The 23,028-nt window shown below is 36.0% G+C and overlaps 1 protein-coding gene across 1 annotated transcript in view; it reads left to right on the top strand.

Annotated features, from left to right (window-relative positions):
* LOC107559035 (inhibitor of Bruton tyrosine kinase-like) overlaps positions 1-21,826 on the top strand; it is a 37,046-nt gene extending 15,220 nt beyond the window's left edge. The window contains exons 13-28 of the mRNA XM_016242758.1: positions 219-305; positions 390-472; positions 1,459-1,496; positions 1,585-1,681; positions 1,768-1,869; positions 3,072-3,189; positions 3,932-3,992; positions 4,069-4,193; positions 4,280-4,392; positions 7,090-7,211; positions 9,640-9,728; positions 9,805-9,900; positions 9,984-10,142; positions 12,277-12,462; positions 20,651-20,777; positions 21,092-21,826. Of these exons, the coding sequence (XP_016098244.1) occupies positions 219-305; positions 390-472; positions 1,459-1,496; positions 1,585-1,681; positions 1,768-1,869; positions 3,072-3,189; positions 3,932-3,992; positions 4,069-4,193; positions 4,280-4,392; positions 7,090-7,211; positions 9,640-9,728; positions 9,805-9,900; positions 9,984-10,142; positions 12,277-12,462; positions 20,651-20,777; positions 21,092-21,217 (1,729 nt within the window). The 3' untranslated portion in view covers positions 21,218-21,826. The remainder of the gene's footprint in view (positions 1-218; positions 306-389; positions 473-1,458; positions 1,497-1,584; positions 1,682-1,767; positions 1,870-3,071; positions 3,190-3,931; positions 3,993-4,068; positions 4,194-4,279; positions 4,393-7,089; positions 7,212-9,639; positions 9,729-9,804; positions 9,901-9,983; positions 10,143-12,276; positions 12,463-20,650; positions 20,778-21,091) is intronic.
* Positions 21,827-23,028: the final 1,202 nt, after the last annotated feature.

Below are 23,028 nucleotides of genomic sequence, written 5' to 3'. Positions count from 1 at the left end.
TTCACTGCAGAGCATCCATTGCTGAGACACTGATGCAATGCTACATTTCTCCAAATCTGATGAAGAAACAAACTCACCTGCATCTTGGATGGCCTGAGGTGTTTTTACTGCTGTACTTTCAGTATTTTTGTATGTAAATGAGGGGTTATTATTGGCTATTGCTGTAATTCATCAAGGTGTCCTGGTTGCTAAATAATAAGTATCTTATGAATGACTAGGCTTGATGGGGTGAAGTTTGAAAATGGGAAGATCAGTGTGGTGCAGAAGAAGACGGGCAACAAGCTGCGATTCAACCAGAAAAAATGGTGTGTGTTGTGTTGAAGCATCAATGGAGGTCATACACTCTTTCATTGGCTGTCAATAAAGATCTTCTCATTGTGTGTCCTCAGCTCGTACCTCTGTGACGTCACGCTGCGCTCGGAGGACGGCAAAGACTTTCCCTGTCATAAATGCGTCTTGTGTGCTCGGCTGGGTGAGATCAATGTTTTATTTCACACTTGTGTCCTCTGCAGTAGACTTTATTCAGACTGATTCAATTGAACATTGAAGCATTGAAAATGTGTCTTTGCACCATTTATTTTTATTTTTTTGGCTAAAGACAAGCATTTTCATGAAACTAATTAAACATTGACTGAAAAAAAAAATTAAGTTATTTTAGCTTCTTGCCAGTGCAACATTTTTTTTCATTTAGTTTATTGAAATAGAAATACCTAAAGCTTAAACTATAGACATAAAAATATTACAAAAATACATAACGAAATTACTAAAACTTTGTCTAAAATTTCAAATGGAAACCGAAAATCTAAAAATAAATTATTAAAGAATTGTTTAAATTATTAATGAATGTTAACAATATTAAAAACGATATAAATGTTATCATTGATACGACAATAACACTGGTCGTTATGATTTTTTAAAATTAATACTTTTATTCAGCACGGGTGCATTAAATTGATTAAAAGTGACAGTAAAGACATTTATAATGTTAGAAAAGATTTCTATTTCAAATAAATGCTGTTATTTAGCACTTTCTATTCAAAGAATCCTGAAAAATAAGATGTCAAGATATTTTTCATATTTTTTTTCACAAAAATCTGAAGCAGCCCAATTGTTTTCAACATCGTAATATAATAATCAGTAATGTTGCTTAAGGTCATTTTAAAACCGCTTTGACCTTATTGAAGTTAAAACTAAGATTTTTTTAGAATGCCTCCACTGCAGTTTTTCAGACAGTGATATTTGAAAATGAGTAGAAATGGCTAGAAAATCTAAAACTAACCCATACCTTGTTTGTTTCTTGCTGAAAATCCTTAATTTTATGATTTTTAAGCGCTCGACAGTCTCTATTCACCTTCATTTAGCAGCTTGGACATTCTTCATGTGTGTTTCACATAAAGTATAGATTAATTATAATTTTTGAATGAGAGGGATTTAATTTTGATTCTTTTATTTCTACAGAGTATTTCAACAGTATGCTGGGCAGCCCCTGGATTGAGGTAAAATGAAATGAGGTGAAGCAGCAGCACCTACATCTCTCTGAGCTGGAACTGTTGTGTTCATGTGAGTGTCTTCTGCCCTCTTCAGGCCAACAGCTGCACTGCGCTGGATATGCCCACCACCTCGGAGGTCCTGCAGGCCATTCTGGAGTACATCTACACCGACGAGTCTCCCACTGTCAGAGGTAACACCCCAGGCTTTGTGCTCTGCTGTTATTACCTGGCTTTCCTCCTTTCACGGGTGTAATCCATGTCTGTCTTTATATCTCAGAGTCTGTGAATGTGGAGTTCGTGTGTAACGTGCTGGTGGTGGCGGATCAGCTGCTGATCACCAGGCTGAAGGAGATCTGTGAGGTCGCCATCACTGAGAACCGTACGTCTACAGTCTGTCATGTGACTTCTGAAAATATACACTCTCATTCAAAAAAAAAAAATTTTTGAAAGAAGTTTCTTCTGCTCACCAAGGCTACATTTGTTTGATCAAAAATACAGTAAAAATGGTAATATTGTGAAATATTATTACAATTTAAAAGAACTGTTTTCTGTGTGAATATCTGTTGAAATGTAATTTATTGCTGTGATCAAAGCTGAATTTTCAGCATCATTACTCCAGTCTTATAAATGTCTTTGCTCACCTTTGATCAATCAATTTAATGCATCCTTGATGAATAAAAGTATCTTAAGTAATTAATTCTTAAAAATAAATAAAATCCTACTGACCCTAAACTTTTGAACGGTCGTGTATTACACCGGCCATATTGTTGTTTTTAATGCTCATCTGCTCTTGTTTTCATTTACTTTCATTGAGTGGAAAAAAATGTTGCCAAAAATCTGCCTAACATCTTGTTGCCGACAATAAATACCAGTTTTTGACTGTTAAAAATGTCAGATATAAGCAAAAATTGTAATGCACAATATCTATTATGGGTCATGGGTCAATATCTGCCCCTATTATGGGTCATGAAAGGTTCATATTTTGGTTTTGGGAGTCCCAAAGGTCATGCAAGGTCAAAAAACACTTTCATGGTCTTATAATATGCATTTATTTTTACCTTACTTGCTCAACGACTCCCAGACGATTCGCTCAATTATTCATTTTTTCAAACCCCTGCTTTGCGTGACGCTAATCTGCGGTGATTGGTCCAATTGGTCTCATTTTAATTTCATCTCACCTGTGATGCCTGATAAAGCAGCGTTTGTGAGCGCAGTGCTGCTTTCTGGACAATATGCTAATGTTTCATGTTGACGTCAAGATGAAACGGCTTGGGATTCGTTTTAAAAACGACTCGTTTCAATGATTCAGAGTCGACTCTTTCTTTTGAGAGACAATAACTCTATACACGAGGTACTTTTAGATTTAAAACTTTGCAGGGTGTTTTCATTCACTTTGAGCTTGAAAGGTGATCTTGATATTTTGAATAGTATGGAAAAGTAACTATAACAGTTGAGCTTTTTTCTTTCACTTGAAATGACTGTTATTATTGCATTGCATGTAATATACTATGCAGAGTCCAAAATCTTGCAGTGCAAAACAGACACCAGAATGAGGTGATTTTGTCGGTGTATTGTGTGCAGTGACGCTGAAGAACGCAGCAGAGTTGCTGGAGTTTGCCACCGTGTTCAACGCTGATCAGCTCAAACTGTCCTGCCTGCAGTTCATCGCCCTCAACATGACGGCGCTGCTGGAGTCCAGGTGAGATCCAGACCATTAAACCCTGCTGCATAAATCTGTTACATCTCACATCTGTTAACCCTGATAGCTTGCAAGAGTTTCCGCAGTTAACTCTTAACCTTGAATTTGCTTGTGTTCAGCTCTGTTATATTTTAGAAATAAGGTATAGGAGGTTGAGCTTTCACTTCTTTGGGGTAATACAAGTTAAAGCATTGTGAATGGAAAACATTCTTGTATGAATCACAGAGAAATTACATGCCCAGGAAATAGAGTGATTAAATAAGTATTTGGCAGAAGTCTCTTCTGCTCACCAAGGTTTCAAAAATGCAGTGAAAAGCACAGTAATATTGTGAACTATTATTACAATTTAAAATAGCTGTTTTCTATGTGAATGTGTAAAAATATCATTTATTTCTGTGATGCGCAGCTGTATTTTCAGCATCATTCCTCCAGTCTTCAGTGTCACATGATCTTCAGAAATCAATCTAATATGCCGATTTGCTGCTCAAGAAACATTTCTGATTATTATCAATGTTGAGAACAGTTGTGCTGCTTCGTATTTTTCTGAAAACTGTGAAACATTTTATTTTTCAGGATTCTTTGATGAATAGAAAGTTCAAAGGAACAGCATTTATTTGAAATGGAAACCCTGATAAATGTCTTTGCTGTCAACAGTTGAATGCATCCTTGATCAATAAAAGTATTAATTTCATCCAGTTTACTTAAAACTAACAGGTGTTGCTCATGTGTCTGTGTCTGTCAGAGCGCTGGAGATCTTGAGCGATGATGTCCTCCTGGATCTAACAGCTGCGTACAGGGGGATGGTAAGTCTGAATCATCGCTCTCGTCTGCTTCATTGAAGCTCTGCTCCGAGATCCTGACATCAGACTCCTCTGACAGATCCCAGCCATGCAGAGACGTCTCATCACGCCATACGCCGACGCTCCGGATCTCAGCGCCTATGAGGACCGAGAGTGGGACTCGGCTGTGGACTGTAAAAGCGGCTCTGAAGCCGATCGCTCCAGGTGTGAGATCCACCTGCTGAAACACTGTTATATGGATATGAAGAACTGTCCAGCTGTATTCAGAGTCCTCTCTGTGTTCAATCTAGCGAGAGCCTGCTGAAGAAGGCCAAGATGAGGGCTAAGAGGAAGCCCCGGCGGCGCTCGGACAGCTCTGGCGGATACAATCTGTCTGATGTCATCCAGAGCCCGCCCCCTGCAGGTCAGCTCCCTCACCCTGCATATTAAACACTCCAGTTAACTGTGTTTGAGCAGAGCATCACTCTCACTGTTGCTTATACTTGGGAGTATAGGATTATCAGATCCCTCGGTGTGTTCTTTTGAGATGGACAAGTGAGCAACCATCCCTGAATACTTTAGCAACCACTCATAAAACACCCTAGCAACAGATGAATATCTAATATTGAGACTAATATTGATCATCTAAATTAGTGGGTCTTAACCAGTGGGCATCACCAAACTTCTAAGGCAGCCACAGAATTAATTAAAATGATAAAAGTTAACTTGTATTAAAATTATACATAATATATAAAATAATCAAATGTAATTGATTAGGTTTGTTTTATTGTAGTTATTATGGTTATCTGAATATGGAGCCTCATTGACATCCCCATATCTCTGGGACTGAACATTGTAGGGCCTTGAAAATGAAGATTCCGAAAGAAAAGTTTATTAAGAACTGGAATCTAAAATCATATTGCAATATCTTTAAATACTTCTTGAGTTATAGGCATGCAAACTTTGGAAAAAGAATACTTATGGCACTCAGACGGGTATGTTCAATGCAGTTGTTTGGACGGAAGGAAACAAGATACATTTCTAGTTTCAACATTATTTGTTCTTCAGACATTCTTCTTTAAAAGAAAAGAAGTATAATATTTTTGCAAAATTACCCACATTTGGTTTTTGACCACTGCAAATGTGTACTATTTAACAATTTACTCCTGGAGCCATATTGAAATTCCATTATCTTTTGGAACCGAACCATATAGGGCCTTAAAAAATGAAGTTTAAGACCCAATATCTAAAAGGGCATTAAGATATCTTCAATACTTTTTGAGTTACAGGCATGCAAACTTTGGAGGAAAACTTGAAAAGTGCTCTTTCCCCATTTTTGAATGGTCACCATTGGCACATAACACAACAAAGATTGCTAAAGTCAACATATTTTACTAACAGACCTTCCAATCTCTGTATTAAAATGATATTATGATGCTGCCATCTTTTTAAAGTCATTTTTAACCCCCTGTAATTTGGCTCTGAATCTCAGGTGAAAATTGCCAAATCCCCTCTGCAAAATAGTGGATTACTCCATAAATATTCATCTATGACATTTATTATTTGGGCTATCATCACTATACATGTTCATCTTTCTTCAAAAAAAATATTAGCAAAATCAAAAATTTTAGCTGGGGACCTCTGGTTGAGTTGACACGAAATGACCCAAAACTAAAACCTAAGAATTAATTAGATATATATATATATATATATATATATATATATATATATATATATATATATATATATATATATATATATAAAAAACTAAACAAAAATAAAAATGACAAAATTGCTTAAACTTTATATAAAAGTAAAATTTAAAAAAAGTAGTTCAAAATATTAATAAAACTTATATTATATCACTTATATTAAATTAACACTGGTTTATGTATTTCATATAATTATTTCTAATTAAATGTTTATTTCTTTTTTTTAAATTAAAACTACTACCGTTTCTTTGCAAAATGTAATTATTATTACTACTTCTGTTTTAATAAATAATATACAGTTATTTAACTTTTGTAATCACAAAAACAATTGTGGTTAATTTATTTTGACACTTGCCATTTCTGTTAATAAAAATGAAATGAATTGCATATAATTGCAGCAGAACATGCCAGAGGAATATTACAGATTGCATGAGGAGCTTTCAAATATTGTGTTGGAAAATGGGGCGGCCTTTTAAAGGGATAGTTCACCCAAAAATGAAAATGTGATGTTTATCTGCTTACCCCCGGAGCATCCAAGATGTAGGTGACTTTGTTTCTTCAGTAGAACACAAATGGAGATTTTTAACTCAAACCGTTGCAGTCTGTCAGTCTTATAATGGAGGTGAATGGCTTTGAGAGTCAAAAAAAACATACACAAACAAAACCAAATTGAACCCTGCGGCTCGTGACGACACACTGATGTGTAAAGACACGAAACGATCTGTGCAAGAAACTGAACAGTATTTATATTGTTTTTTACCTCTGATGCACTGCAATGTCTGAACTGTCCTGAGCGCGTCCTCACCAGCCGATGTGTCGTCTTCTTGCTTTACGGCGGATCGCAGACTTATAAGTGCATTACCGCCACCTATCTCTCAAATTGACCATTGACACTCCTAATTGAGATTGTAGATAGATTTGAGAGATAGGTGGTGGTAATGCACTTTTAAGTCTGCAATCCGCCGTATAAATACTGTTCAGTTTCTTGCAGACCAATCGTTTCGTGTCTTTACACATCAATGTATCGTCAAAAAAAAAATTGGTTTTGTTTGCATATGTTTTTTGACTCTCAAAGCCATTCACCTCCATTATAAGACTGACAGACTGCAATGGTTTGAGTTAAAAATCTCCGTTTGTGTTCTACTGAAGAAACAAAGTCACCTACATCTTGGATGCCCCGGGGGTAAGCAGATACACATCACATTTTCATTTTTGGGTGAACTATCCCTTTAAGTCAAAAAAAGTTTAGAACCACTGATCAAAATGAGCTCTATACCACAGCGCACTGAAAATCATGTGATGATCATGAAGCAGAAATGAATGATTAGGTCATTTCTATTATTTGAGCAGTTTAACTTCAGCCATGTTTAGTTTGGGCTGGATCTGTTTGACCTGGCTGTGCTCCTCAGGTTTGGCTCATTCAGTGAAGGCCAGTTCAGTGGAGTCTCTGCAGGAGCTCATCACGTCTGACTCTGAGGGCAGTTATATGGGAGCAGGCAGCCCTCGAGACCTGCAGTCCCCCGTCTTCCAGGTGAAGCCACAACACCTGCATAACATTAACTCACTAACTACACAGCAGTGTTAATTTTGACAGCAAATTTTGATTTAGTTTGTCATATTCTTTTGACTAAAATGCCATTAGTTTTAGTCGACTAAATATCATAACTAAACATGTTATATGTTGCATAAATAAATCTACAGTAAATTTAGTTGTCTAAAATCTAATGGGTTTAGTTACAGTGCATTTATGCATTTCTCTAAAATTTCCAAACTCATTATATAGGTTTGATATTAAGGTTTTATCATGATAAGACACTGATTTAACTGCGGTGACACACAACATGCCTTTGTTCAAATTAAATAAAACCGCTTCTCATAACGAACAAGAACATAGTCTTCTTTTTAATGAAAATACCAATGGTTATAGGCTAATTATGCATTATTTATACTAGGGCTGTGCGATATTGAAGAAAAATGTGATACGTGATACCTTGTTAACAAATGCGATATGCGATACGATATTGCTTAAAGTGTGTAAAATCAATTTCAATTATATTTAAAAATGCAAATTATATAACCAATTTGTTTCACATTCTTTCTTGGAAAAGAAAGAATCACTACAACTTCTGAAAGTGACCAGCAGTGTTTTAGCAGTACATAAAAAGTAATGTCACAAATCGGAGAATGTCATTTTAACATCAGTGTGAACATACAAACAAAATAAATGAATGTCACTAATTTTATATCATTGTAACTTTGCTTTCCACACACTTTAAGTGCTTCTTCATATACTACAGCAAAAACTATAGTCTGAGAAAGTTCAAACATGATTAAAGGCAAGTGAACAGTCAGTAAAAAAAAAAAAAGAGAAAAAGGGGGAAAAAAAGAACAAATACACAATTTAGATAAATTAAGCATAGATAAAATAAACCGTAGTATACAGATATTTAATAATTAAGTGTAAAATAACACTGCATAGTGTTCACTGTATGAATTAAATTGAGATTAATCTTTGTTATAGCTGTTTTGTTGTTTGATTAACATTAGTGACATATTCAGCAGCACGTATTTATAGGCGGCTGTCCCTTTAAATCCGACTGCACGGATCCAGTATAATGATACACATCCGATTTCTTTCTCAGCTGTTTACATTCATTTAAAACATAACCGACTGCGTTTACGAGAATGATCGTCGAGACGGGTACTATTGACATAATTCTGTGTTATTGCACTTAACTCTTTTTAACGTCAAGCAATTCTCTGCTATATGCGTCGAACTAAAACTTTGACCTTTTGCAACGTTTTGATTTAAGTAACCTATTATTAAAATGATTCAGATATCGCACGCCCTTGCGATATGCATATTGCGATATTTTGATTATTTCGATACATCATGCAGCCCTAATTTATACTAACTTGTTTACCATATTCTTCATTCTTACTCCCACATATTGACATTTTTGAATGTACGCATCTAACCTCCGAACCACGCAGCAGATTCCTTCTGAATGAATCTCTTCCCAAATCGACCCTCCCTAACATTTTCGTCTCGTTTTTATTCGTTGACGAAAATGTCAATAGATTTACGTCATAGTTTTTGACATTCAAAAAGAGTTTTATTTCGTTATCGTCTCGTTGTCATCAGTGAAAAAAAGTCACTGAAGTTAACACTGCTACACATACACACATTTCATTCTGAGTGATTATAATAACACTATTTAAAAGGCTCTTTTCAGTTTCACTTGCTACTGAAAACAACAGATATGGTTGGTTATTTCCAAAAATGAAAATTCTTTTTAGTGTAACTTAAATTTGTATATATTAAGATATTATTGTAATCTAATATATAATATACTGTTCTTCTTTTGATATAAAAAAATAGTGAAAATATTAAAATTTAAAATAAATCTTTTCTATATGAATATATTCTAATATGTAATTTATTTCTGTGATGTGCAGCTGTATTTTCAGCATCATTCCTCCAGTCTTCAGTGTCACATGATCTTCAGAAATCAGTATAATATGCTGATCGAGAAACATTTCTGATTATTATCAGTGTTGAAAACAGTTGTACTGCTGAATATTTCAGTGAAGATTGTGATACATATTTTTAAAGTGTGTTTGTTTTTGTACTGTAGACTGTACACTTTTGGTCAATTTATTGCATCCTTGCTTAATAAAACCCCTTTACAAAATAAATAAACATACTTCTGATATATTTTGTATGATGATTGAACACTATTATAGTCCAAATGGCTGTGCGTTGTGGATTCAAATAGTCCTTCTGCTTCAGTTTCTCAATCAAATGAAATGGTGAAGATGCTGTTGAGTTTTAAAAAGTACCGAAACGTAAGTCATCCTTCCAGCAGAGATCTCCCATCCCTTTAAGTATCAGTAAATGATGACAGATTTTTCACTGTTGCATGAACTCTTCATTTAAGAATATTTGGTGCTTGTAGGATGAGAGGCGTGGGCTGAAGACTCCTCCTGGCACCCCTGTTTTGACTCAGTCGTCCACCCCTGAACCCATCCCTCTAGTCAAAGCCAGGTGATTGAAATGCTCGGTCACAGCAAACAGTGGATGTTCTTGATTGGTATCACTGTAATTCTGAATGTACGTTCAGTCTCTCTAGACCGGCTCCTGTCCTGGACCTCAGGGTCATCATGGAGATGGAGGCCAACTCTCTGAACAGGGGTGCTACACCCAAGAGTCCCAGCTCGTAAGTCTTCTGTCATGGTAGTTCACCTAGTTTAGACGGTTTACTGTGCTCTGTTTTTAACTCCATTCTCTGCTTCACACCAGATGGAGCAGCAGCAGCAGCACTAAGGTCTCGGTTGTCCCCAGTAAGATGTCTCAGAAGCAGAGGAAGATGATGGCTCAGGCCTCCAGAGAGGGCAGCACCGAGAGCATGTCTGCTAAATCACCGCCGTCTCTTACTCCAGTTAAACCTGTGAAGACCTGGTGAGAGACTTTATACCCACTTCATTTGAGAGACATAATGGATTACGTAGGGTGACCATATGTCCTCTTTTCCCTGGACATGCCCTTATCCAAAATGGCCAAAATTTGGGAGATTTGGCTTCATTTTCCTATTGCCATGCTCTCTACACTCCCCATAGCAGTGTTGTTTTACTATCACTGAAATTGTATAATAGTTTTTATTAATATTTTTTAAATATATTTTCTGTTTTCATTTTCATTTTAGTAGTTTGTTTGTTTGTTTTTATTTTTAAATGTCTTTTTTTTCAAGTTTAATTTCATATTTTAGTACATAAAGTTAAATTAAATGAAAATGATTAGCTTAAATAAAGCAACTTTAAGTTATTTTTATTCAGTTAAAGTTTATTTCAAATAATGATTTATAAATAATAGTTTAACTATAATCATGTTAGATAAAGAAATACATTCACAAGCATAATTAAATAAATTAAATGCAATATGGCTCATTAACAATTATATATATATATATAAACATAAACTAACAATAAACAATACTTATTTGATACATTTTTAAATATTGGTTAATGTTAATTTCTACATGCACTACTGTTCAAAAGTTTGGGATCAGTAAGACTTGTAATGTTTTTTTAAAGAAGCCTCTTCTGCTCATCAAGGCTGCATTTATTTGATCAAAAATACAGAAAAAAACGTAATCTTGCAAAATGTTATTACAATATAAAATAATGGTTTCTATTTTAATCTACTTTAAAATATAATTTATTTCTGTGATGCAAAGCTGAATTTCCATCATTACTCCAGCATAAAGTGTCACATGATCCTTCAGAAATCATTCTAATATGCTGATTTATTATTAGAATTATCAGTGTTGTTTTTATTGATTATTATGATAATTGATTATTATTGTAAATATTTTTTTGGAAACTGCAATACTTTTTTTCAGGATTCTTTGATGAATAAAAAGTTAAAAAGAACAGCGTTTATTCAAAATATAAATCTTTTCTAACAATATAAATCTTTTTTTATATTTTAACTATTTAACACATCCTCGCTGAATAAAAGTTTAATTTCTTTCAAAAAAAAAAAGAAAGAATAACCATTTACTGACCCCAAACTTTTGAACGGTAGTGTATGTTGTTAGAAAAGATTTCTATTTTAAATAAACGCTCTTCTTTTTAACTTTTTATTCATCAAAGAATCCTGAAAAAAAAAGTATCACAGGTTCCAAAAACAATATTAAGCAGCAACAGTTTCCAGCTCTGATAATAAATCAGCATATTATACTGATTTCTGAAGATCATGTGACACTGAAGACTGGAGGAATGATGCTGAAAATACAGCTGCGCATCACAGAAATACATTAGATTTTAATGTATATTAAAATAGAAAAACCTTATTTTACATCATAATAATATTTCACAATATTACAGTACGCCGTAAGTGCATTGTATCAAATGATTAATTTGAATGTAAGTACATAGTAGTCAAGGCCACCTAATATAAAGTAGGGCGACACTTTCAAATCTGATTGGCTGGATGTACACGATCATGATTATCACGATTATTACTCGACACAAAAAATTGTTTACTATTGTCATTTTGCGTTATTGACACACTATTTTCCTATTGAATACTGTAAAAAGTTAGTAATTTTGTGTTTTATTTTTTTAACATGTCTAGTTTTTATTCATTTGTATTTCAGTGTTAGTTATTGTAGTACATCAGGTTTAACTTAATGAAATTTAGATTTTTTTTTCTTGACGACTAGCTGAAATAGTATATTTCGTTTCAGTTAACATTTATTTTATTTCAAGTGATAAAAACATTCAAATTTAACAACATTTATCAAGGTGTAAAAATAGTACTGCAGTAATGATTCCTAATGCATTGGATAGCGCATTAACTATTTTCAGTTTTTAACCATTAAAAAGTAAAAGACCATCAAAAAATAAAATAAAAGATGGAAACATAAATGCATAACTAAACAATAATGGTCACTTTATATAAAGGGAATTAGTTGAAGTGTCCTAGCTTAAGTCTATGGGTGATTTTGGCAGAGCCATTAAATTCGGCTCATTCGGACACGGTGATTGGCTAATGATGTTTTCGTCTGAACCTTATGTCATTGTGTCGTCAGGTCGACAGCAGTTCAGTCCCCGCCCTCTTCCCGTTCCTTCCGGGATCTTCTAGTAGAGGAGGAGCGGCGTGAGAAACCCTCTCCAGTGTCCCCAGTGACGGCCAGGAGTCCAGCGGGGCCGCCGATGTGTGCCAAAAGAGTGACTTTTCAATGTGCCGAGAGCAGCGACCCGGAGAAACCAACAGGGTGAGGATCATCTCATTCAGTGCACCATATCCGTTCACTAAACGCCTGATGCACATCACACGCTAAACTGGAAACACTTCCAGTCTCTCTTTATATTAAGTTGCCTTAACTACTATGTCCTTACATCAACAAAATAAGTACAATGTACTTATTGTGTTCATATTGTATTGCGAAACATTTCTGCTGCTATTGAGGGGGGATACGGGTGAGGTTAGGAACAGGTTTGGTGGGATGGGTTAAGGTGTAAGCGATGGGTCAGCAGTGTAACTACAAATGTAATTACAGAAACTAATTACAGATGTAATTACATGCAGGTATTTTTTTTATTTAAGTACCATGTAAAAACATGTATGTACGCCGTAAGTGCATTGTATCAAATGATTAATTTGAATGTAAGTACATAGTAGTCAAGGCCACCTAATATAAAGTAGGGCGACACTTTCAAATCTGATTGACTGGATGTACACGATCCCGCTTATTACTCGACACAAAAAATTGTGTTTACTATTGTCATTTTGCGTTATTGACACTATTTTCCTATTGAATACTGTAAAGCTGCTTTGACACAATCTGTATTGTTAAAAGCGCTGTATAAATAAAGGTGACTTGACTTGATTTGACAAAATATTGATGCGTGTTAAAATATTTTATTGGTTCGCTTCTGCTAAGAAAAACAGTTCCTAACAAACGGCTTAGTCGAAGTTCTGGCAAACGGACATTTATGGCATAATGTACAGTCGTATCACTAATTACACAGCTTTTCAACACACGAGTAAAGATATAATACATATAAGACATCAAATGTTATTGGAGAAGAAAGCTTTTTAAAATCATGCCTGTTTATCTTAAATTCATTACGGTGTACGAAACAGTTATGGCAACAATACGAACACTTTAACAAGTCAAGGCCACCTAATATAAAGTAGGGCGACACTTTCAAATCTGATTGACTGGATGTACACGATCCCGCTTATTACTCGACACAAAAAATTGTGTTTACTATTGTCATTTTGCGTTATTGACACTATTTTCCTATTGAATACTGTAAAGCTGCTTTGACACAATCTGTATTGTTAAAAGCGCTGTATAAATAAAGGTGACTTGACTTGATTTGACAAAATATTGATGCGTGTTAAAATATTTTATTGGTTCGCTTCTGCTAAGAAAAACAGTTCCTAACAAACGGCTTAGTCGAAGTTCTGGCAAACGGACATTTATGGCATAATGTACAGTCGTATCACTAATTACACAGCTTTTCAACACACAAGTAAAGATATAATACATATAAGACATCAAATGTTATTGGAGAAGAAAGCTTTTTAAAATCATGCCTGTTTATCTTAAATTCATTACGGTGTACGAAACAGTTATGGCAACAATACGAACACTTTAACATAGTTACAGCAGTCGTATTGTTAATACTGAAGTGCCAGCCTCAAATACCAGTATTTGGCATTTCTAATGATGACGGTTGTTATCAGAAAATAAAACCCCTCCGAATGATGCGAATGACCAATGAGAATCAAGTATACCAGAGAGCCGTGTAATAATAATGTTTATCGCCGCTCATGAAGCCTCAGAAGCTTAAATGATAAGACCAATCACAACAGCCTGGGCAATCGGCTGACCAATCAGAGCAGACTGACACTATAACAGAGGCAAAGAGATGCTACAACAGTGTACGGTATGAGAAAAACTGTTTTTTAAACTTTAAATTGTGAAAGTATTCTAGCAGACCCCAAAAAATTTAATTATGAATTGCATTTCCCGGGTTGCTTTCTCTGTAAAGGATTAAGGCAAAATAAGGTGCTGCCTCCCTTTGAAACCGTCTGCTTGCAGTTCACCAATGATGCCTTACATTTCTGCTTTTGTAGGCGCTCACTAGGTTTTGTTCTCATTCATCTGTGTGCTCCATCAGGTGGCGCTGTAATGCTTCTGTATAACATTAATACTGAAGTGCCAGCCTCAAATACCAGTATTTGGCATTTCTAATGATGACGGTTGTTATCAGAAAATAAAACCCCTCCGAATGATGCGAATGACCAATGAGAATCAAGTATACCAGAGAGCCGTGTAATAATAATGTTTATCGCCGCTCATGAAGCCTCAGAAGCTGAAATGATAAGACCAATCACAACAGCCTGGGCAATCGGCTGACCAATCAGAGCAGACTGACACTATAACAGAGGCAAAGAGATGCTACAACAGTGTACGGTATGAGAAAAACTGTTTTTTAAACTTTAAATTGTGAAAGTATTCTAGCAGACCCCCAAAAATTTAATTATGAATTGCATTTCCCGGGTTGCTTTCTCTGTAAAGGATTAAGGCAAAATAAGGTGCTGCCTCCCTTGGAAACCGTCTGCTTGCAGTTCACCAATGATGCCTTACATTTCTGCTTTTGTAGACGCTCACTAGGTTTTGTTCTCATTCATCTGTGTGCTCCATCAGGTGGCGCTGTAATGCTTCTGTATAACATGTATAGCCTGTGAGTGAGCAGTCTTATATGATTGCGCAGCTGTAGTCAGTGGGACTGAAGTCAGTCATGTTACAGTGCATCTGCCTACACGCTGTTTTGTGTGTGTTTAGGCTGATGCTTGGAAGAATGATATTTGTTCCTTTTGTTTTCTTTACTTTTTTTCTCAAAGAAGTGGAATGTGCTTAGAACTGCAGCAAGTGAAATGACCCTGAACTTGCTCTGTTTTTAACGGTCCGTTAATTCTTTAACTCGGCCGATAAAAAGCTACATCTTATTTGTTGTATTTTATAGAAAAATATGGCGTTCCATACTTTCCCCAGTGATCTACTTTAAACAATGTGGCAATTAATAGCTTTGAAAAATGTCTGTGTATAATTGTTTAGAATATAAAAATTGTTTAAAATATAAAAGTAGCTTTTAGAATTTAAAGATAATTTTTCACAACCAAATTAAAAAGCTGTCCACAGTTTGGAAGCAACAAAGCGGTTTAGATTTTTAAAAATAAATATACAAATAAATGTAATAAATATCATTTTAAATATATACATTACCATTCAAAAGTTATTTTTATTTATTAAAATTTTTCTTAAAGAGAATCCCTCACCAAGACTGCATTTATTTGCTAAAAAAATAGAGCAAGATCTGTAATATTGTGAAATATGAATAGAAAATAGTTATATATTAAAATGTAACTGATTGCTGTGATTTTGAGCATCATTACGCCAGTCTTCAGTGTCACATGATTCTTCAGAAATCATTCTAATATCCTGATTTGCTGCTCGAGAAACATTTCTGATTATTATCAATGTTGAAAACAATTGTGCTGCTTCATATTTTTGTGGAAACTGATGCATTTTTTTTTTTAGTATTCATTGATGAATAGAAAGTTCAAAAGAACAATTTATTTTAAATAGAAATTTAAAATGTCTTTACTGTCAATTTTGGTCAATTTAATGTGTCCTTGCTAAATGACAGTATTGAATACGTGCAGAAAAAAGTAGCTGATAAGATCATACACTTATCATACTACTAGTTTCTGTCCTTTATTCAAATCCACCCCCATCTGTAGATCGTCTCATATGTTGGTCTGGAGTCTTGCAGCATGACGGCAATGCAAACCAAAGTGACCATGTTTTGGCTTTTGTTGCTTTGTCGCGGTCATGGCTGGTTTGTTCACTGTGTTTATTACGCAAGCCAGTGTTGTCTGAAGTTCAGATGATTCAGACGGTTGTGTTATTTAAGAGTGGACCGTGATGCTAAGGTGCCAAATCACCTTTATTTATATAGCACTTATGGACTGTCCAGCTTTTAATGTACAGAGAAAACTCTTTTATGAAGTGAATTCACTTAGAGTTATTTAGTAAATTTTTGCCAGGAAAAGTTTTATCACGTTAATGTAAAAAATCTTGTGTGATATAACTCGTTATAAGCTGGTTTTTATTGTATTTGTTATACTTGTATTTTTTAAATACATTGCCATGAAAATAGCCTTTGATACTGAAATGGAATTAAATAAATATATACTATACTATATAGCGCTTTTAACAATATAGATTTTGTCAAAGCAACTTTACAGTATTAAAGGGTTAGTTCGCCCAAAAATGAAAATTAGCCCATAAATTTTTCACCCTCAAGTCATCCTAGGTGTATATGACTTTCTTCTTTCAGACGAATCCAGTCAGTTATATTAAAAAACTGTCTTTGATCTTTCAAGCTGTTTCAAGCCACTCAGCGGGTGTTGCATGCATCAGTCCAAAAGAAGTTAAATAAAAAGTGCCCATCCATTAAAAAAAAGTGTCTCTCACGGCTCCTGGGGGTGAACAAAGGCCTTCTGTAGCGAATCGATGCGTTTTTGTAAGAAAAATATCCATATTCAAAACGTAATAATCCCTTTAATCTAGCTTGCGCCAGCAGTTGTACACAGAAGCAGCTCTGGGTGGAACTTCAGCGTTGTGCATGCGCCGGTGAGTCTCGTGAAAACCAACGTTTGTTAACAGGAGCAAAGGAAGCAACGGTTCCTTACTTTAGCAAAGGAAAACCAGTCTCCTCTTGGCTTATATCAAAATCCTCCGACATTCTTCTTTACAAATCCTTGTTTTGTTCTTCTAATTAGTGACTGTTGTGTTGTTTTGATCTCTTATCTATGCTTCCGCGTGTGTCACTTCTGAGCGGCGCATGCACAAAGCCGACCTCATACGTCATTCCCCCGGAACTGCTTCCGTGTGCAGCAGTGAGCGCAAGCTAGATTAAAGTGATTATTATGTTTTAAATATGGTTATTTTTCTTACAAAAATGCATCGATTTGCTACAGGAGGCCTTTGTTCACCCCCCGGAGCCATGTGAGTCTTTTTTTAAAAAAAAGTGTCTCTCACGGCTCCTGGGGGTGAACAAAGGCCTTCTGTAGCGAATCGATGCGTTTTTGTAAGAAAAATATCCATATTCAAAACGTAATAATCCCTTTAATCTAGCTTGCGCCAGCAGTTGTACACAGAAGCAGCTCTGGGTGGAACTTCAGCGTTGTGCATGTGCCGGTGAGTCTCGTGAAAACCAACGTTTGTTAACAGGAGCAAAGGAAGCAACGGTTCCTTACTTTAGCAAAGGAAAACCAGTCTCCTCTTGGCTTATATCAAAATCCTCCAACATTCTTCTTTACAAATCCTTGTTTTGTTCTTCTAATTAGTGACTGTTGTGTTGTTTTGATCTCTCCTCTATGCTTCCGTGTGTGTCACTTCTGAGCGGCGCATGCACAAAGCCGACCTCATACGTCATTCCCCCGGAACTGCTTCCGTGTGCAGCAGTGAGCGCAAGCTAGATTAAAGTGATTATTATGTTTTAAATATGGTTATTTTTCTTACAAAAATGCATCGATTTGCTACAGGAGGCCTTTGTTCACCCCCCGGAGCCATGTGAGTCTTTTTTTTTTAATGGATGGGCGCTTTTTATTTAACTCCTTTTGGACTGATGCATGCAACACCTGCTGAGTGGCATTAAACAGCTTGAAAGATCAAAGATCGTTTTTAATATAACTCCGACTGGATTCATCTGAAAGAAGAAAGTCATATAAACCTAGTATGACTTGAGGGTGAGTAATTTATAGGCTCATTTTCATTTTTGGGTGAACTAACCCTTTAAATGGGAATATAGTGGGTCAATAATGCAAATTGACAATAGTAAACACTCAATTTTGTGTGCTAAAATGTGTTAGTGTGTTATGTGCAAGACAGGTTAAAGAGATGGGTCTTTAATCTAGATTTAAACTGACAGAGTGTGTCTGCCTCCTGAACAATGTTAGGTAGGTTATTCCAGAGCTTGGGCGCTAAATAGGAAAAGGATCAGCCGCCCGCAGTTAATTTTGATATTCTAGGCATTATCAAATTGCCAGAGTTTTGAGGAGCAGCGGACGTGGAGGACTATAATGCAACAAGAGTTCAAATAATGAGGTGCTAAACCATTCAGGGCTTTATAAGTAATAAGCAAGATTTTAAAATCTATACAATGTTTAATAGGGAGTCAGTGCAGTGTTGACAGAACCGGGCTAATATGGGCATACTTCCCGGTTCTATCAAGAACTCTAGCTGCTGCATTTTGGACCAGCTGGAGTTTGTTTATTAAGCGTGCAGAACAACCACCCAATAAAGCATTACAATAATCTAACCTTGAGGTCATGAACGCATGAATTAACGTTTCTGCATTTTTTACACATTGAGAGCATAGGTCGTAATTTATATATATTTTTGAGATGGAAAAATGCAGTTTTACAAATACTAGAAACGTGGCTTTCAAAGGAAAGATTGCTATCAAATAGGTTCCTAACTGATGACGAAGAATTGACAGAGCAGCCATCGAGTCTTAGACCATGTTCTTGGTTATTACATGCGGAGGTTTTAGGTCCAATAATTAACACACCTGTTTTTTTCCGAATTTAGCAGTAAGAAATTACTCGTCATCCAGTTTTTTTATATTGACGATGCATTCCGTTAGTTTTTCAAATTGGTATGTTTGGCCGGACCTCAAATAAATCTAGAGCTGAGTATCATCAGCATAACAGTGAAAGCTAACACCGTGTTTCCTGATGATTTCTCCCAAGGGTAACTTGTAAAGCGTGAAAAGTAACGGCCCTAGTACTGAGCCTTGAGGTACTCCATACTGCACTTGTGATCAATATGATACCTCTTCATTCACTGCTACGAATTGATGGCGGTCAGATAAGTACGATTTGAACCATGCTAATGCACTTCCACTAATGCCAACAAAGTTTTCTAGTCTATGCAAAAGAATGTTGTGGTGATGTCTAGCGGCAGGTTCTTCAGGACGTTTCTCTCTCCAGCGTGTCGCGCTGATCTGACCTGAGCCTGCAGATGTGTGACTGTGGCCAGGTGTCTCTCTGTCTGTCTGTCACATCAGCTGCCCGCTGCGCTCGTGTTTATGACTCCAGCGCTCAAGCACAGGGCTGAATATTTATCAGCAGCGCTCCACTGCCCAGCTGTGATCGTAATCTCTATTGATAAGGGCAAACTCTGTCACAAACACACTCCTCCCTGGGGCTCGACGTCACCTGTGTTTACGAGCACACGCTGAGAAGGCAGTAGCCAGTCGGACAGGCTTTAGAAACTCACCGTGTATCATTGTTCTCAGGCGAAAATATTTTTCTGTGTGTGTGGGTTGTGTATTATTTAAAGTTTTAAATTTGTGCTCATTAATGGAATAATTTCATGACTTTCAGTACTGTGAACATTTCTGGACCGCCTGCATTCTTCCAACAATGTAAACAGAACGATGTTGTAAAATATGCAATATACAAGTACACTGTCCATTCTTTCAACCTAAAAATAACTAATAGAATCTTCAGCAGTATCATTAAAGGAATAGCTCACCCAAAAATGAAAATTTGCTGAAAATGTATTCACCCTCAGGCCATCCAAGATGTAGATGAGTTTGCTTGTTCATGTGAAAAGATTTGGAGAAATGTAGCATTGCATCAGTGTCTCAGCAATGGATGCTCTGCAGTGAATGGGTGCCGTCAGAATGAGAGTCCAAACAGCTGATAAAAACATCACCGTAATCCACAGCACTCCAGTCCATCAGTTAACATCTGGAGAAGACAAAAGCTGTGTGTTTGTAATAAACAAATCTATCATTTATTTGTTTTTAACTTCAAACCGTTTCTTCAGGCTAAAATACAAGTCCATAATCTATAATAACACTTCCTCCAGTGAAAAAGTCCATCTCCTGTTGTCTCTCACATCAAAATCCACGCACATATTTGTTTAGAGCTGTTTTTAAAGTTAAAACACTTTAATAATGGATTTGTTTCTTTTGGGTTCTCAAGATGTTAACTGATGGACTGGAGTGGTGTGGATTACTTGTGGATTATTGTGGTGTTTTTATCAGCTGTTTAGACTCGCATTCTGACGGCACCCATTCACTGCAGAGCATCCATTGCTGAGACACTGATGCAATGCTACATTTCTCCAAATCTGATGAAGAAACAAACTCATCTACATCTTGGATGACCTGAGAGTGAGCACATGTTCAGCTAATTTTTATTTTTGAGTGAACAATTCCTTTAAGGAGAAGTAGAACAGAAAGCATCTTAAGTTCACATCCCTACTGCTTAAATCAGTTTTAATCTAAAGATTTGAAGCAACATCCTTGTTTCTCTTCAGAAGTTGCGTTAGTAAGCATTGAACTGTTTGTGTTTTGTCCCATCAGCCCTTGGGTGCTGAGGGCGGTTGGCAGCCCTCCGTCCACCTCTACCTTTGCCTCCATTGTGGAGGAGGAGAGACAACAGGAAGCCGCATTGATCCGCAGCCGCGAGAAACCGCTAGCACTCATACAGGTAACATTCTTCTGTTTTATGTGCATGTGACATAGTGACATTAACATACTTTTATTCACCAGATTAAAGTCTAGTGTCAGCAGTTGACTGCCAAGACAGTAACTTTAACTTGGCAATAACACTGGACATGTCAGGCTGTCAAATGGTATGGCATCTATTATTCAAACCATGCTGTTTTAATCAAACCTGCTCTGCTTTCAAACATTTCTACTTGGGGAAAATGCATTACCATTTAAAACTTTAAAAGAGAGACTTTCCTTTTCCTGATGTTTATCATTTAACCATATATTTCGTTCATCTCATCTTCATCATAGATTGAAGAACGAGCCATTCAGGACCTGTTACTCCATTACAAGGCCATTAATAACCCAGAGGAGCTGATATTAGTGGAGAGATCCCCTCAAGGTCCAATCGCCATCCCAACCTGGAACAAACACTGATGCTGATGCGAGGTTGCGGTGACACTTCCCACTCGCGCTCACGTTTCAGCCAGTATTAAGGTGCATCACAAGCCATGTTCTGTTTTCATCACCTTATTCTGCAGCAAGCACAATTGCTTTCTTTGACTGCATACTTTTACATTCTATATGCTTTTTTTCATTAATTTTGCTGTTTTCTTGTAAGAAAAGACTGGAATATAGAGTGTAATCTGTTGTTCTCAGCCTGAAGAGTTGCCACATGTGCCAAAATGTGATTTAAAAAAAAAATTTTTTTTTTTTTTATTATTATTTTATGATGCAGTGCTACAGTGATCTGCATCTCACAGCTAGTGTATGTGTTTATGAAGAGCAAACTCGCATTGTAACCAGACGAAGAAAATCCAATCAGCCGTGAAAAGCAATAAAGACTTTATTAGGTTGCTCACAAGGGCTGTTTGAAAGAGCTGGTGTTAAAGAAAATCAAGTGCACAATGAAAGGAGCTGAGATTTACGAATATGCATTTTATTTTTCACTTCCTCATGCAGTTAACGTCAATAACATTATCATTTGGTGTTCAATATAATGATAGTTTGTTTGTCACTAGCAGAATAGGATTGGTACTACAGATACAAAAAAATGAATACCTCAAAGTCATCTTTGCTTAATGTTAAGAGAAGATATTTGCAGTGGCATGCAATAAAGAGATGATTACGAGCTCCAGCGGTTGTTGTTTTGTATGTCATTATAGTCATTTCTTAAAGTTTACCCTGTTACCCAGACAGACCCCCACTAACTTAAAGTTACTGCATATTAATCTGCCAGGAGAGAAAGTATTCTAACATAAAAATATTACATTTGCCTTTAATGACTTGCCATTCCAGCTTAACTTCAACACTATGACTCTGTCAAGGTCAAGACCATATAATATTATTTAATACCTTGTTTTTACATTTTTATGCATTGGTTCAAACATTCAAACAGTCAAGTTTGCCAAACCTCAAAATTGCCATGAACCGTTTTTGTCTGATTCATTCACTTTATTTCTTCATCTTGTTGTATTTATACTCTTTTACCAATTATTCTTTTTCTGCCCTAAATAGTCATAAAGTTTGGTGAAATGGTTCCAGATCCCTACCACTACTCAGGCACGCTGCCACATACATCTGTTGGACACTAGTTGATGCTATACTAAGTACATTTTTGTTGTTCATAATTCTGGAACCAAAGCACCCTCTGAACCCTTTAGTGAAGTCCATACATCAATTTTTATCCCTGGAATGTCTGTCTGTTTGTTTGTTAGTTAAAGGGATAGTTCACCCTCAGTTGGTCCCCATTGACATTGATGTGTTTTTTTCCATACTATGGAAGTCAATGGGGACCAGCAACTGAAGGTGAACTATCCTCTTAAGAATTGCTGCATACAAACAGTCAATACAAGAACATAAAATGTAAAATAAAACAAGTAACTAAGATTACAAAAAATAAATAAATAAATAAAAAGGAAAGGTACATTAAACCGAAATTATGTGCAATATGTTAATTACAACACTATAGAGGAAAATAAGGTACTGACAAATATCCAGTATACATCTACATGTATATGTACTGTCTGTATACAAAAAATAGATAGTCAAATAAATAGGAGTGTGTAAATTTACTCTACAGTTATCATGTCACGGGTACACGCTGAAATCTTCACCAATCCCAAGCGGCTTTAAAGGAACACGCCACTATTTTTGAAAATAGTCTCATTTTCCAGCTCCCCTAGAGTTAAACAGTTGAGTTTTACCGTTTTCGAATCCATTCAGCCGATCTCCGGGTCTGGCGGTAG

Source organism: Sinocyclocheilus grahami, unplaced genomic scaffold (genome assembly GCF_001515645.1).
Source record: "Sinocyclocheilus grahami isolate Dianchi unplaced genomic scaffold, SAMN03320097.WGS_v1.1 scaffold672.1, whole genome shotgun sequence".
Lineage (NCBI taxonomy): Eukaryota > Metazoa > Chordata > Actinopteri > Cypriniformes > Cyprinidae > Sinocyclocheilus > Sinocyclocheilus grahami.
This window is presented reverse-complemented; position numbering and strand designations above follow the sequence as displayed.